Source organism: Vicugna pacos, chromosome 20 (genome assembly GCF_048564905.1).
Source record: "Vicugna pacos chromosome 20, VicPac4, whole genome shotgun sequence".
Lineage (NCBI taxonomy): Eukaryota > Metazoa > Chordata > Mammalia > Artiodactyla > Camelidae > Vicugna > Vicugna pacos.
The window spans coordinates 29,487,518-29,502,845 of record NC_133006.1 but is presented as its reverse complement, the minus strand read 5'-3'; the positions used below and the strand labels follow the sequence as shown (position 1 = coordinate 29,502,845).

Below are 15,328 nucleotides of genomic sequence, written 5' to 3'. Positions count from 1 at the left end.
ACCATCCCTGAAGGGAGGGTTCTGTGCTGCTGTGACTGTTGCCTGTGAGGTGCTCAGCATCCTGCCACCTGCAACGGGCTTGCAAGGGTTCCCTTCTCTCAAAGGACAGCGGTTCAAGCTCCTGACAAATCACACATGATACTTAGCATTAAACATGATGCTTTTTTATTTATTTATGCTCTGTTCCTTTCCTAAAAGGGTTTGAAGAAAGAAATCAAGTTGCATATTACCCTAATGAGTGCTAAATTATCTAGGACAGACCAGCCTTAACAAAATATAAAATGAAAGAAGAGACCGGTTGACAAGAGTGAGAGGAGAGATTTTTGACCAGTGCCTAGAGGAATGGGTGATGAATGACTAATCAGAGGAAGGAAATGATGCTGGCAGTGGAAGTGGTGAGGGGCTTCACAGGATGTATTTCCTTTTGTCACTGATGTGGCGTTTCAGACCCCCGAGCAAACTGTGGTCAGCTAGTTGAGTGGACTCAGGCATAGGAGAGCCGGAGAAACGTCTCAACACAAGGTTCATTAGCTGCAGTTTTGCTTACAAAGCCCAGGCCCCCTCCCTTTCATTTGGTCTTTTTTCTCTATATTATCCTGACTGTAGTATTTTGAATTTTGGGTCACATTTATGTGTTTGGAGAAACTCTAGCACTCGAATGGGAATGAGTTACCAGGAATTCTTCATGCTCCTGAGGCTGTTTGAGTCTTCTGTGGAGTAGAGTATCTGGGTGGATGTCAGACAGTTTGAGTAGTGATGACAAACTTGGAACCTAGAGCCAGAATCCCTGGGTTCAAATTCTGGCTCTGCTGTTCATTGGCTACTCTGTTTTCGTCATCTGTAAAATAGCATTGGGATAAGAAACAAATGAACTTATATGCAAAAAAGCACCTGCAACAGAGGACACCTTCAAAATGTGCTGAACTAGTCTACCTTTGTGTAATGAATAGAAATCAGAAACTTTTGTACTTTTTGAAGACTTGGTGTATTTACATAACTCAGTAGTAACCATATGACACCTTTCTTTCACACAAAGTTCTAATAAATCACTGACTTCTGTCCACAGGTGAAATCATCTGCTGAAGGTGCTCCCTTCTCATCCCTTGGAGATCTGGATCTTGATTTGGAGGTTTTGACAAATCTTCTCTGTCTGACTGAATCGCAACATTACCAACTGAAGGTAAAAGCCAATTTTATTCATTTAAATATGAATTACTAGTTAACTGATTTGTGGAAAGATAAAAAAATGCACATGACTTAAGATCTGGAGCAAATGGAATAGACTCCTGGTTTCTTAATGTTGAAAAAAATTAAGAAAACTATTTTTAAGAAAATACAATGAAAAAGGAGAAACTTGTTTCCCCTGGAGGTTATGAAAAGCTTTATGTAAGCCATCTTCATATTGATTCTTGGAGTTTACAGTATCTAGTTGAAATAAACCGTAAAATATGAGGAAACTAAGGGGCAACTTACTGCAAGACTTCAGCAGTTGACAAACTGAATAGGAAAGACTCGGAAATGATGTAAACATTCCTGTTAAAAAAAAAAAAAGTAGCAGGAAGCGAGCCTAGGGCTCCTCCGACTGTGTAGTCCAAAGATGCAGGAGGTTTGACTGAGGTCAAAAATCTGTTGAGACCCCGTGTTCATTTTGTGTCTAAGGAAACTGTTTTATAGTGTAAATGTGGAAGCTGATTTTCTTTCTTTCTTTTTTTAAAGGAAGTATGGGAAACTTTCAATAACTGGCTTATTTTCCAGGCACCGCTCTTTTCTATTCTCCTTAGAGGTGGTTCTTACCTTCCCACTCCTTCTTTCTCTCTTTTTAATTAACATAATTCACATGCCTTAAAATTCTCCATTTTGAAGTATACAATCCAGCCCTTTTTAGGTTAGTCACCAAGCTCCAGGACTATCATCGTCTAATTCCAGAATTTTCATCACCACTGAAAAGCACTCCATACGCATTAGTAGTCACTCTTTATTCCCCCATTCCTCTCCCCACTTCTTGCCCCCTGGACACTGCTAATCTGCTTTCTGTCTCTGGGAGTTTCCTTATGCTGGACATTTCATATAGATGGAATCAGACAATCTGTGGCCATTTATGTCTGGCTTCTTTCACTTAGCATAATGTTACCAAGATTCCTCCACATTCTACATTTTCCAGCATTTATTAATACTTCATTCTTTTTTCAAGACTGAGTAATGTTTCATTTTGGAATGTTCCACATTACCTTGATCTGGTCATCAGTTGACATTTAGGCTGTTTCCACTTGGTGGCTATTTTGCATAATACTGCTGTGAATATTCACGTACACATTTTTGGGTGGATATGTTTTCAGTTCTCTTGGGTATATATCTCAGAGTGAAAATAACTGGGTCATGGGGTAATTCTTTGCTTAACATTTTGAGGAACTGTCCAGCTGTTTCCCAAAGCGGCTGTACCATTTCACATTCCCACAGGTGATGTATGACATACGAGGGTTCCAGTTTTTCTAGGTCTTCCCCAACACTTGTTATTGTCAGTCTTTTATTATTACCACCCTAGGGGATGTGAGGTGGTTCTTTATCTCGTAGTCTCTTTTAGGCATCATTTTCTCTGGGACTCTTCTGAACACCCCCAACTCCTCCCCTCTTCAGATTATGCTGAAATTACCTTTATTTTTTTGTATCACCCCATGCTTATACTTCCAACATCCCTCATCATGCTGAATTACAGTTGTCTGTTACCTTTACCTCCTCCATTTGAGTGTGAACATATTAGGGAGGGTATTAAAATACCATTTCCTGTGGTTATCTCCCAGGATTAACAGTGTCTGGCAGAGTTCTTTAGTCTTACCTTTTTTGAGGGGAGGGTCAGGAGGGTTGGGATCTTGCAGGTTAGACTTCATAACATTACCATCTGGGCACCTGAACATAAGCAGGGAAGTATCCATTGCTATTAATTGTTAGCTAATCCTTAGTTGTCTGTGAGAGAAGACAGGATTTTTTTAGCCTGTATGTTTGGTTTTCTAGGAAGTTAAATTTTCTCGACTGTTGTATGAATACAGTCCAGTGCTTTAATTTACCAAGAAGTTGGAGGGAAAGAACTTAGAGATACCATACAATATTACCATAAGCGGAGAACAATGAGGTGACTTTTTAAAAAAATTTGGGGGCGGTGATAATTAGGTTTGTTTATTTGTAAATGGAGATACTGGGGATTGAACCTAGGACCTCATGCAGGCTAAGCAAGCACTCTACCACTGAGCTACTCCCTACCCCCAGGGGTGACTTTAAAAATAGAGATCAACTAGCCATCTTTACTTTAACCCTTTGGAAAAGCATAACTGAAAACTGACTGTTCCTTAAAGAAACACACACACACACACACACACACACACACACACACACACACACACATACACCCCAATTTCATATATTACACTAAGTGGGTAGTCACCAAGGAGCTCGCCATGAAGCATGTGGACCATCAAAACTAATGCTTAGTTCTGAGAAGTTTAGTTATAAATATCAGAAATCTGAGATTCATTAGCCTCAGTAGAACAGGTAGGGATCAGTGCTGGGGAGCAAAAACTGGAAGTGGAATTAAACATAAAGGCTTAAAAAAAGTTTGAATTAAAAAGTACATGCACTTTGAGGCTGACTCATAGTAAATTATAATGTCCTGTGCATGAGCACAAGACTAAAAAGGCATGTTTCATTAGTTCTTTGGAGCTTTTCTCTCCAAAAATCGATTTGTCTATATAATCAATATTTGGATAATTTTGTTTCCAGTCATTATTTATGGTCTCATAAAGTTTTGCTTTAGTGTTGTAAGTTTTTCTTAGTCGAAACAAGGTTATGCTTGGGCTAGATGGCTATTCCCTTATATGATAGAGTTTTCCGTGTGTTCTTGGAAACTCTATCCAGCTTCTTTGGTATGATTTTTGGGTGCTTCTGGGATGGAGAGGAAATGAGGGAGGGAGGGAGAGAGGAACAAATGTAAGCTGGACCCAGATCAGTGAGATAGCATCAGATGAGGCCAGAATGAGTTTGGCAGATTGTCCTCTCATGTTTCTCACCCGAGCGCACACATACTGTTACTTGGAATACCACTTGCATTTCTGTCATACTTCTAAGATTTTCTTCAGCTTTAGTAACAAACTTTAACTTCAAATTAGAGCCAAGAATGAATACTGAGTGTTTTTTTTTTCTTAAACATGTGAATGTGCTTAGAATGAATATTTTGCTGTCAAGGTTCAGTTAGTAAGTAATAGAGTAGATGCTTTTCAAGCTTGGAAATGAAAATGTGGATGGGCAAAGACAGTGGAAGGTGTGTCACCTTTAGAGTCATGTGGATCTGAGTTTGAATTCTCATTTTACCATTGAATAGTTGCACAACTTTTGCACATTGATCTGGTGAGCTTTCCTTACAAGTAAAATGGGCACACTAATTTATACTTGAGAGCATTGTTGTGATAGTAAAGGAATTTAATGACACCCAGAAGGCACTCAGTAAATGGTAGCTCTTCGAAAATTGTCTTCACTGGAAAAAAAAGGGGCTCAGTAATTCTTAAGGGCAAAAGGTAAGTTTCTTACCAAACATCCTTTTTAATGTTGGCTAAGCATTCTCATGACATTCAATTTAGGTGTATCTGATAGCTCAATTTCCCTGGTTTCTGTATGTAAACATGATGGACAGAAATGAAAGACCTGAGAATATGTGAACTTGTATAGAAGAGAGAGTATGGTACCATGTGGTAATAAGTATTTAATGAAACTTTATTAATATTGAATGGGAGTAGAAGGGATTCAGTATTTCATTTCTTGTGGTATGTAGGTCACTGCAGACAACTGGGAATTAGCTTTGGAAAAAAATGTCCAAAAGAAATACATATTCAACTCCTATATATATCTCAGATATGTATTTGTGTTATGGAGTATGTCTCAAATATTACCATATATGAAGATACATTGATATTTCTTGATCTATTGGTATTCACAGGGGAGTGTTTGCAAGACTCCCCCAGATACCAAAATACCTGGATGCTCCAGTCCCTTTTATGAAATGGTATAGTATTTGCATATAACATTCTCCCCTAATACTTTGTCATCTCTAGATTCCTTATACTATATAATCCAATGTAAATGTAATAATGTAAATAGTTGTAAATGCAGTGTAAATCTTATGTAAATAGTTGCCAGGCATGCAGCAAATTCAAATTTTGCCTTTTGGAACTTCCTTGAATTTTTTTCCTGAAGATATTCGATATATACTTGGTTGAATCCGTGGATTCGGAACCAGTGGACACGGGGGAACAACTGTTTCCAAAGGAAAAAAGAAGCTAGCTAACCTTCCAGAAGGATCATTCTCATTAATTCTTTAAAAATTTATTTAAAAATAATTTTAGGTTACAAGAAGGTGCAAAATAGTAAGATTCCCATGACCCTTCACCTAAGTTCCCTGAAGTGATACCTTGAATACCATAGTAAAATAATCAAAACCAGGATATTAACATTCGTGGTTTACACTTTCGGAACTTAACCCATTTTAGTCTTTCGGAAGGGAGGAAATTCTTTCACATGAGGCACTTGATTTCTCATTCATGTGTGCTTTTTAGAGTCAGTATGTTTAAGGAAAAGACATTTCAAAGTAAGAATGCTTGGGGTTAAGTCTTGGCTCTGCCACTTACTTCTTCCTGCGTAACCCTTGAGCATCTATGGTGATCTGTTCCTCCATCTGTAAACGGGGATATCACTCACCTTAGAGAATTGTTGTAAGTGTCAGCAATTATATATCATAAAGAGCCTTTCCAGTGAATGGTAGCTTTCAGGGTTGCTGTTCTCTTGCCATTATTTTCATCAAAATTGAAAGTAGCAGGTCTTTATCTTTAACATGACATGTGTATTTTTGCACTTTGTAAACACCTGTGAGTCAGGGACCAGTAACCGGTAAATATACTTGGACAATTGTGTTTCCTCTGTGTCCATCTCTTTTTAATGAACCTATTACAGTTAATTAGCTTTCCTCCCTTTCCTCCTACCCTACCTGCATAGCTAGCTCTTAACCTTTTTTCTACCCGACAGGTCAGAAGCCATTCCTCTTTTTGTATGAACTACATTTCTTCTCCAGGTGTCTTTTGTTACATGGATTCTTTGGAACCCAGCTATTTTTAGATTTTTGTTACGCCTTCATAATGCCTCTTCTTAATTCTGTTCTCTGAGTAGTTGATTATGGCCCTAGGTAGATGCTGACTTCAAATGCAAGCTCATACACCAGTTCCTGGGTATCCTTGCACAAATGTTACCCTCCAGGGAACAGTGTCTCCAAGGGTGTATGTGTGGGGCTGGGGGTGGGGGGAACTTTAGAATTCTGTGGCCTCTATGTCTGTAGAGAGGGGTGATGGTCTGTTTCTAAACCTGTCTGCACCTTCTCCTCTCTGACCTTGGGTGCAGCTGCAAAGGAAGAAACAAAAGTTCTGTGTCCTGCTCCTCATTGTCATTTTTTTTTTTAAACCTCATTTAGCCCAGAAGTGTCTAACCCTATTTAAATTCTTTAAAATGACTATTTTCAGCACTGATCCAGTAAATGTGTTTTCTGGTAAGACTTCCTGATATAAGGAAGATCTAAAGCTGCTCTCAAAAGACAATTTTCAGTTGATTTGGAATGTAAATTTTTGTTTACTTTTAATTTTTAATTATTGAGCTACAAATGGGAAGGACTGACGGACTTTTCTAGTCTCTTAGGCAGATTTCTCCTCCTACTCTGACTTAGCTTCCTGCTCTCCTTAAGTCTGTGTAACTTAACTCCTGTTTCCAAGGCTTTTGTTTTATTATTTTGGTCCTTAGCACGTCTGCCCGTTTCATATCTTCCCAAACTTTCCATGTCCAAGAGAAGGACCTAATTTTTTTTTTCTATTTACTGTTGTGTTTTTTTTTGTACACACACACACACACACACACACACGTATAATTGTGTTTAAAGAATGTTTTAAAACCTTCCTTTATGTTTTAAAATATCCCTTTATACTTTAGCAAGTGGCGCATCATTTCCTGTTTTAGTTTTTCTTAGGCAGACGAGCCAGGGCTGAAGTAGGGGTGAAAAGTTCACTCTCAGGAAGTGCTGCGAAGGTCCAGATCACGTGACAAGGAGCGGCCGGGACTCGCAGTAATTCCCTGTGAATGTGAGTCTCTGGGACAAGGCAGCACAAGAGAGGCATTTTCTTGATTCTGCTTTCTATGCTTCGGTTTTTAATGAATGTGTGGCCTTACTATTATATCCCAGAAACTCACTATAATGCTCTTATTATCAGCTAGATCTGTGCCTCAAAATCGAAAGTTGTAACCCCATAGGTTAATGCGATCAATTTAGAAGATAGAGATTAGCATTAAAAATAGGAAAAAAATATAAATGGAGTACTTTACATGTAATAAGAATGTTATTCTGTAAAACTTTTGGTACGTGTATACACACGTATAAACACACCTTTTCCCCAGGCCCTACTTGTGTTTGTGCACTCAGGCATGCTGGCATTGGGACAGTACCCTCTATCCCCAGTTCTGTTCATTCAGAAACACAATTTTCAAAATGTATGTGTTTGTCAGTGAATGTGTTCTTGTAAGATACCCGTAATTTCATATTTTGAATTTCTTGTGCTTGCATTTTAATTTATGTAAATATGTTATAGATCTTATTTTGTTATTTTCTCCACTCAGCATTGGTTTAAGGTCCATGAATATTGCTACGTGTACACCTAACCCATCGCACTCAGTGCTCCTAGCATGTTACAGAGCTCCTGGGACAAGGATGAACATCCACGCTGTCTTCATCTTCTCTCCCCACTAACAGGGCTGCTGTGAACAGCCTCAGACAAGGCTCCTACTGGAAAATACCAAGAGTTTTTATTTGGGCTCTAGACAAATACTAGAATTGCTGGGCTGAGGGGCATACGTCCACAGCTCAGATAGTGTAAAAGAGTATGATTTCACTAAGTACTCTCAGATTAACCTCCACAATGATTCACCAGTCCACACTGCCACCAGCAGTGTGAACGTTTATATACCCACATTCCCTCCAATACTTAGCATTAGTACGTTTTCCAGTTTTCCCTGTTTCTGTATAGTGGGTGTACAGTGCTATCTTTTTGTTGCTTTTATCTGACAGATGAATTTGATCATCTCTTTATATGTTGCTATCTTTAAGATTCTTTTTTTCACTTCTGTAAATTCCCCCTTCAGATTTATTACACATTTGTCCACTGGAAGTTTCTGTATTTTTCCTGTTGATTTACATAAGATCTTTATATATCCCAGCTAGTCCCTAGCTGCTTTTAGACTTCACAAATCTCCTAGCTTGCCATTTTTCTATTACTTTGTCCATTGTGTTCTTTTAGTGAGTGAAAAATCTAAATCTTTAATGTAATTTAGTTCATCAAGATTTTACTTTGGGGGCTTTGTGAAGTAAATTATTCCCTATCCCTCTGTCATAAAATTTCTATTATCTATTATACTTAAAGTTTTACCTTTTGGCATTTAGGTCTCTGACCCATTGAGAGTCCATTTGTGCACTTGCTAGTGGGCAGGTGTCCAGTTTTATTTTTCCATATGATGGTTCTTGTTTCCTGGGCAGTGGATGCCACTCTTATGCTCCATTGGTCCCTTTGCCTTGTAACCACAGTTCATGCTGTTTTGTTACCAGAGCTCGGTCTTATATTCCAACATCGAGCAGAGTAAATCTTCCTTATTGCTCTTTTTCAGAGTGGACTTAGGTATCTGCAAGCTCTATTTTTCCATATGAATCTTAACTTCTGTTACGTCCCTCAAATACAACTGAAATTTTGGTTTGGAATGTATTTGAATTTATAAATTAAAACAGATATAGCAACATCATTTTAATAAGTCCATCTAGGAGCTTTCTCTGTTTCTCCATCTATTCCATCATCTATGTACCTTATTACAGTTCAGATTATGAACCTTATTACATTTCAAATTGTTCTCCGTAAAGATAGAGGTACGCTTGTCAGCGGTTGGAGTCAATAGAAGATGAAGGCAAATAAGACAGATAATCCACAGAAATGATTGTGAAATAGTTGACGTATAGAAATGGAGGGTTCAGCGTTGTTTCAGTAACAGTATCCTTTGATCTTAGATTATTTGTGTAAGAAGAAATCTTAAAGGTAATCTCAGATATCCCAACATGCTATAAATAAGAAGAAGAGTTCCCAGTGAGGTCAAATGACTCACTGACGATTACAGAGTCAGACAGTGAGAGAACCTCAAATTGAAATGAGGTTTTCTGACTTAGTTCATTACTTTTACCAACAAACCATGCCTGTAATCACCATATACCTCTAATGCCTTGACTTTCAGTGTGTGTCTGTTTTTCCTGGTAGAGTTAATGCTATGGTTTGCTTTTGCTTCAGAAGAAATTGGCTTCTTTTCTCACTGATGTTCACAGAAAGAATGATTGACCTGCCACAAAGCCCTAAGATAGGAGGAAAACAAATTCTTGAGTGGCGTATTGTTTCTTACTAATAACGGTGTGAGCTAGCATTTGGGTCATTTTCCACAGTTAGGTCCCTTGCATTAGCTGGGCTTGCTAGAGACTTTAAAAGATACAGAGGGAGGAGCTTGCGCGCGGCAGAGCGGGCCCACATTAGCATGTTAATGAAGTGCTGGATTGCTGAGCAGGGCAGCTCGCTGAAGCCTGGGAGACAGGCTCTGTCCTCACCGCTGCATCAGCCAAACGACACAGTCCAAATGGAGGCACCGTTAATACTGGCTGGCAGGACGTTGTTCGTTCCTGACACACATTTTCTTCCTCCCACCCTACCCCTCCTCCCCGTGCGTGTTGAAACTTGGTTTCTGCTGCCTTTAACCTATCTAATTTCCCCCCAAATAAGTTGGTTTGGGAACAGAAATGAGCACTCTTGCTTGTTTTAGACGGAAAGCAGAACTCATAAGGGAATAATTACAAGACTAATTCCTCTGTTTTAATGACATCAATTGAGAAACATTAAAAAGTCAAGGCCCGCATGATTTCGTAGCATTTTTATTCAGCACATTTGAATCTAAATAACGTGTCATTTTGCTGTGAGTCTGTCTGTGTTGTAGGGCCTTTAACTTAAACTGAATTCTGTGTGTGCTTCTGGGGCAAATCATGTTGGTGGGCAGCAGAGAAAATTCCTGCATGTTTCCTGAAGGTTGGCAAGATGTCAGTCTGCTCTTGTAGCCAACGTAACACCACTCTCCCACGTAGAAAACCGTAGAAATGCTGCCGAACCCCCGTTGGTGGAGTGACTCCAGAGCCACATCCTCAGGCTCAGCCTTCCTTTGGAACTTGAGTTTCTTATTTCCACTCACCTGTCAGGATTTCTTTACCCAGCTGTTCCCTGCATGCCTACCACCCATCAGCTCAGCACTTGTAAAACCAAGTTCATTGTCTTTGGCTAAAACCCAGGCCTCCCGCAGAGCCCTCTTTCTTGAGCCTTTGGTAACAGCACTGCCTCTCCCAGCCTTGTTGGCTCATCCCTCCCCAGGGCTAGTCCACCGGGTCTTCCTCATGATAACTGCGCATTGTCCCTTGTGTGTGCCCGCCTCCCGCTCCTGCCACTGTCCCCTCTGTGCTGGCCTCATCCTGCGCTCCTGTAGGCCTGTTCCTCTTTTTACCGTACTGGACAAGCTCTTGGTCAAAAACTTCGTGGACTGTGGGTGTCAGACATGACCTTTTTACTCTCTTCTCCTCAGGCAGCTTACTTAACTTGTATGAGCCTATTTTTTTGACCCACCAAGTGTGAGCAGTAACAGCCCAAAGAACTGCTTGGAAGATGAAGGAGATGCGGAATGCCCGATGCACACTCAGTGCTGGCATACGATGGGGGTACCACCCTCCTCCTTGATGTCTGTCAACAGTGGTTTCTTTCTTTTCCCGTCATAGGACAAGCTCCTCCTTGATGTTTGTCCCCAAAGCTCCTCTTTTTCAGCTCAGATTCCTCTTTCCCTGCTGGACCCCTACTTGCCTCGCCCCGCTCTGTTACAGTCTAGCACATGGCCTTTAGAGTTGGGTTTTTAAAAATCTCTTTCTCTCTCGACATGATCTTGCATTTATTTGTCTAACTTTTGCAACCTGTTCTTTTTCTCATTCTGCATTATAATGTGAGCTCCCTAAGAGCAAAGGCTGTGTCTGCTTGGCTGCTCAGCCTAGAATGAGCGAGGGAGCCTTAGAAAGCTTCTTAAGGCTTACGAGTCTCAACTCTCAGCCTTCTCACACGCAGCCCTTAGCCATTCAAAATATAAAGCAGCTGCAAGCAGGGAGAGGATGGAGAAGAGGCTTCTAAGGATGGGGATGGACCCTGTAGGGGATGAGAACTAATCTTGATAGGCTTTTGTGTTTTATACCCAGAAGAATCACCCTGGGCTGATAATGATGAAGACCCGAGTAATTCCTTGAAATTGTGTTTCTTCCTGTTGGATCACTTTGTTATGGCCATCACATTCCTGGCGTTGGATTTCTTTCAGTCTTGCCCCAAACTCTGCCCAGCCCTTATCCTGCCTATTCCATTGCTAGGGCCTTCATCCTTATTTATAATCCTACCACAGGCTGCCCAACGCTTCCTTTAGTGACCACAGATAGAACCTTGCTAAAGGCTTGGCCTCTGCATGGCCGATGCCCTGCTCTAGCCTGCTTCTGTGTGACCCCAGAAAGGCTTGCAGCATCACTGTCTTCTTTTCCCCGTTCACTGGGCAAATAAGCACGTGCTTTGTATACTGTGTGAGGCGCTCCCATTTCACTTCCAGTGTGTTAGACCAGAGTAGAGCACAGCACACTGACCCCCCCACTGCACGGATGAAAACTTGTCTCCAGGGCTCTGTTACCTCTCCTCCAACCCCTGCCTCCACATTTCCTGGCCTCCAAGTCCACCGCTTTGTATGTATTGCTCTGCTGCTGCAGAAGTTTCAGTGCTTTGCCAGTTATCATTAGGATGAGCTTTAAATTCTTAGACTGTGTTCCAGGCTTGCCCAGACTGGACTCCAGTTAGTTTCCAGTCGTGATATCTAAGTGGGAATGCTTTGCCCTGCTCCACCAGATACATTTGTGCTGCAGTATTTTAGCTTTGCCACAGCCACGTCCCCGCCAGCAACGACCCGTCTGCTCCTTGGCATTTACAAGTTTGAGCTGGACTTCAGTTGACAGTTCACTCTGGTTGTTCGAGGAAGCATCTCCAGCTATTCCAGTTAAAACTGACCCTTCCCTCCCCTGGAACTTCTCTCTCTTTTCTGCTCAGCCCTCATTTGGTGGGTAGCTTCTGCTTCTTAGGATGCTGCCCATGTCACTGTGAGTATGTTGGGCCCCTGATTAGGCTTGAAAGCCCCATAAGGGAAAGGATTTGGTTTATTCCCTTGTTTGGAAAAAAAAAAAAAGAGTAATGACTGTAGCTGTTGATTGCTGGAGATGATGATATTTGTTATTTTTCTGGGCACTAACTTTCACGTACTGTGCTGGTGTTTTGCATGCAGTATCTCATTTAATTTTCCAATTACCCTGTGACATAAAATTTGTACTGTTTTGCAAGAGAAAACTGAAGTTTATTTCATTTGGCTAATAGTTGGTGGGGAGCCTTGTTTTTAGATGTATCTGTTTTTAAAGCGTGTGCTCTTTCCACTGTTGAAATGGTATGCACTTGAAATTTGGATAATAGATATCAGAAAGAGGAGAGTGAGATTTCTAGTATGATCTGAATACTCTGGAACCTGCTACCAAAGAGAAGGTATAATGTACAGGCAGGGAAGGAGTCTGTTAGTGAGAGACACACACACAAAATTCTTTACATAAAACTGGTTTCATTCTCGTTTCCCTACTGGAAGATGAATGGGCAGTCAGTTCAGTTGAATCAGGTAATGGGAAACATTGACAGATAAGATGGTATCATTGATATCTGAAATGTATTTTAGTCAGTGGTTTTCAAGAGTCCTCTAAACTTGTTACACTAGAGATGTTTACAAGTAAGAACCCTGTTGGTTCTTGACTTTTTTTCTTCTAGACTTTCTTGGGAGGCAGCTTGTTTAGTGGAAGGAACATTCACTTTACAGCAGCAGGCAGTGTGGTTTTAGATTTTCATTGCATGTAAGAGGAGAAGGATGTAAGTGTAATTTTCTAAGTAGGTTGCTGGAATTACATTTGTCTTTAACATCCAGCGGGTTATATATCATTCTATATTATTATTTTGGGGCTTTTTACAAAGGTAAATATTCTCTCATGGGTTCATTTAAATCATTGACCTATACCATTCACTTGTGTCCTAAGGGAAAAAAACTATAACCTTAATGACAGTAAATGATTGATACTCATTTTTTAATGAATATATTATAATTTGATATGATTTAATTATTGTCATCATCACTTAAAAAGTCCCAGTAAATGGATACTGGAATCATCGAAGCCCTGAGCTCTAAGTAAATATTGATGTTGGCTTTTGATGCAATGTTCTGTGACAGAAGGAGCCCAGGAATAGAACTTCTGAGAAATTTGGGGCAAATGGTTTTACCCTCCAGGATCCAGGCTCCAAAAAAACCAAAATTAGAGAATCAGGCTGGATGGCCTCTAAGTTGAACTTTGTTTCAGAGTCTGTGCCTTTGGGTCCACTTCTTGCCTCATTAGTCTCTCCTCCAAAAGAAGACCTAATGTCTGACAGTGTCTGAGGAAATAGAAACAGCATGTTGATAAGGCTTGGAAAGACTATGGGAATGAAGTGGTTATTTCCTTCGCTCTGTGTTAAAAACAGCAGTGTGTGTCTTGAACATCAGAGAATGAATAGCATGCATCAAAGGGACTGTTAGTCCTACGTGATAAAGAAGTTAATGTCCTGTTGTGCAGCGTTTTTTTTTTTTGCTTGTTTTGTTTTGTTTTTTAACCTGTCTAAACATGGCCAAGAGTGGGTTGGGACTAAGGGTGGTAACTGTCCTGGAGCTTTTGTAACTTGAAATAACCAAAGACAATCTTACTATCACAGTGTGACTCCTAAAATACACACGTATTATTTGCTCTCTCTCTGCAGAGCATTCTACCCAGGACTGACTGAAAGTTAAGTCAGTATTACAGTCCCCATTTTTCAGATAAGGAAACTGAGGTGTAGGAGATGTGACTTCCGCATGGTCACACCAAGTACTAGAGTGACCATCAAGTTGCTTCTAATTGTGCTCCACCACTATCTCAGGTCGTTTCCCTCTGCTCATTTCTGTTAATATCAGGCATTTGGCCTAAAGGATTATTTACGGGCTCCAGGTCCAGCCCCCTGTGTCTGTAGTTAGCTGTGTATAGTGTGTTTGCTGAAACTCACTACCAGATCTTTTTGATGTGGTGACTTAATTAAATGTTGAATAATAATGAAACAAACTAGTATAGGAAGTGTGAAAATGCTGTTTACACCTGACAAAATCAACTCACTGTTATGTCTATCAGGGTACAAGAAGGCAAACTGTAAAGTGCTAGACAAAGGTCTTTTCTATCATCTTCTCATTCTCAAACTGAGGGATGAACAAAACTGATAGGATAAAATGAGTATTTGTTTCAGTTGTATGTTTCCTTCCCAAAATACTCATGGGGCAGTCTGATTTCCATTTTTAGAATAATTCATTGCCTTATTTTCTTGTAGATCCTAATATTGTATGAAAAATATATTTCATTAAAAAGTGAAAAGACACAGTATTTAAAAATAGATGTTTTGGGATTGATACCTCCTGGTAGCTTTCACCTTGGTTCCTAAGGGTAGTTGCCTCAGATGTTGAGAGTTGTCCTATGTTTGATCTGTTGACATTGAGTTGAAATTGTAGTTGTAGAATTTTTCTTCTATTCTAGGTTGCTGAGTCAGGGCTCAAGTAATGAATTTTTTCCTACTAATTGAACCTTCTGTCTATTTAAATTTAAAATAAAGTCAACTAACATTTAAATAAAAATGTGGCTATTTAAATTTAAAATAAAGTCAACTAACATTAAATAAAACTGAAAATTCAGTTCCTCCCTTAGGAAGAGCCACATTTCACATGCTTGTAACTGGAGGCGACCAGGCTGAAAGTTTTAGATACAGACCATTTCTGTTATTGCAGGAAGTTTTGTTGGACAATGAGGATTTAAGGTCATTTTAGTGATTTTTTTAAAATACTTTTATTTTTATGATAATTTAAAAAGTTGACTATTTAGAGGAATTTAAGGTTCACAGCAAAATTGAGAGGTTTTCCATATACCCGAACTCCACACATGCATAGCCTCCCCCATTTTCAACATTCTCTCACCAGAGTGGTACATCTGAGAAACCTACATTGACACATCATCACTGAAAGTTCATAGTTCATTTTT

General features: G+C 39.9%; 1 protein-coding gene across 3 annotated transcripts in view; it reads left to right on the top strand.

Moving 5' to 3' along the window:
• Positions 1-15,328, top strand: part of LOC116284472 (uncharacterized) — a 943,500-nt gene that overhangs the window by 220,587 nt on the left and 707,585 nt on the right. The window contains exon 3 of one of the 3 annotated variants that reach the window (XR_012062314.1): positions 1,067-1,175. Coding sequence is in view for 1 of the 3 variants with exons in the window: in XM_072945588.1 (XP_072801689.1) it covers positions 1,067-1,180 (114 nt within the window). In the remaining 2 variants the exon portion in view is untranslated. Of the gene's footprint in view, positions 1-1,066; positions 1,181-15,328 lie in introns of those variants that run through there. The other 2 variants (XR_012062312.1, XM_072945588.1) reach the window with 2 other exon arrangements.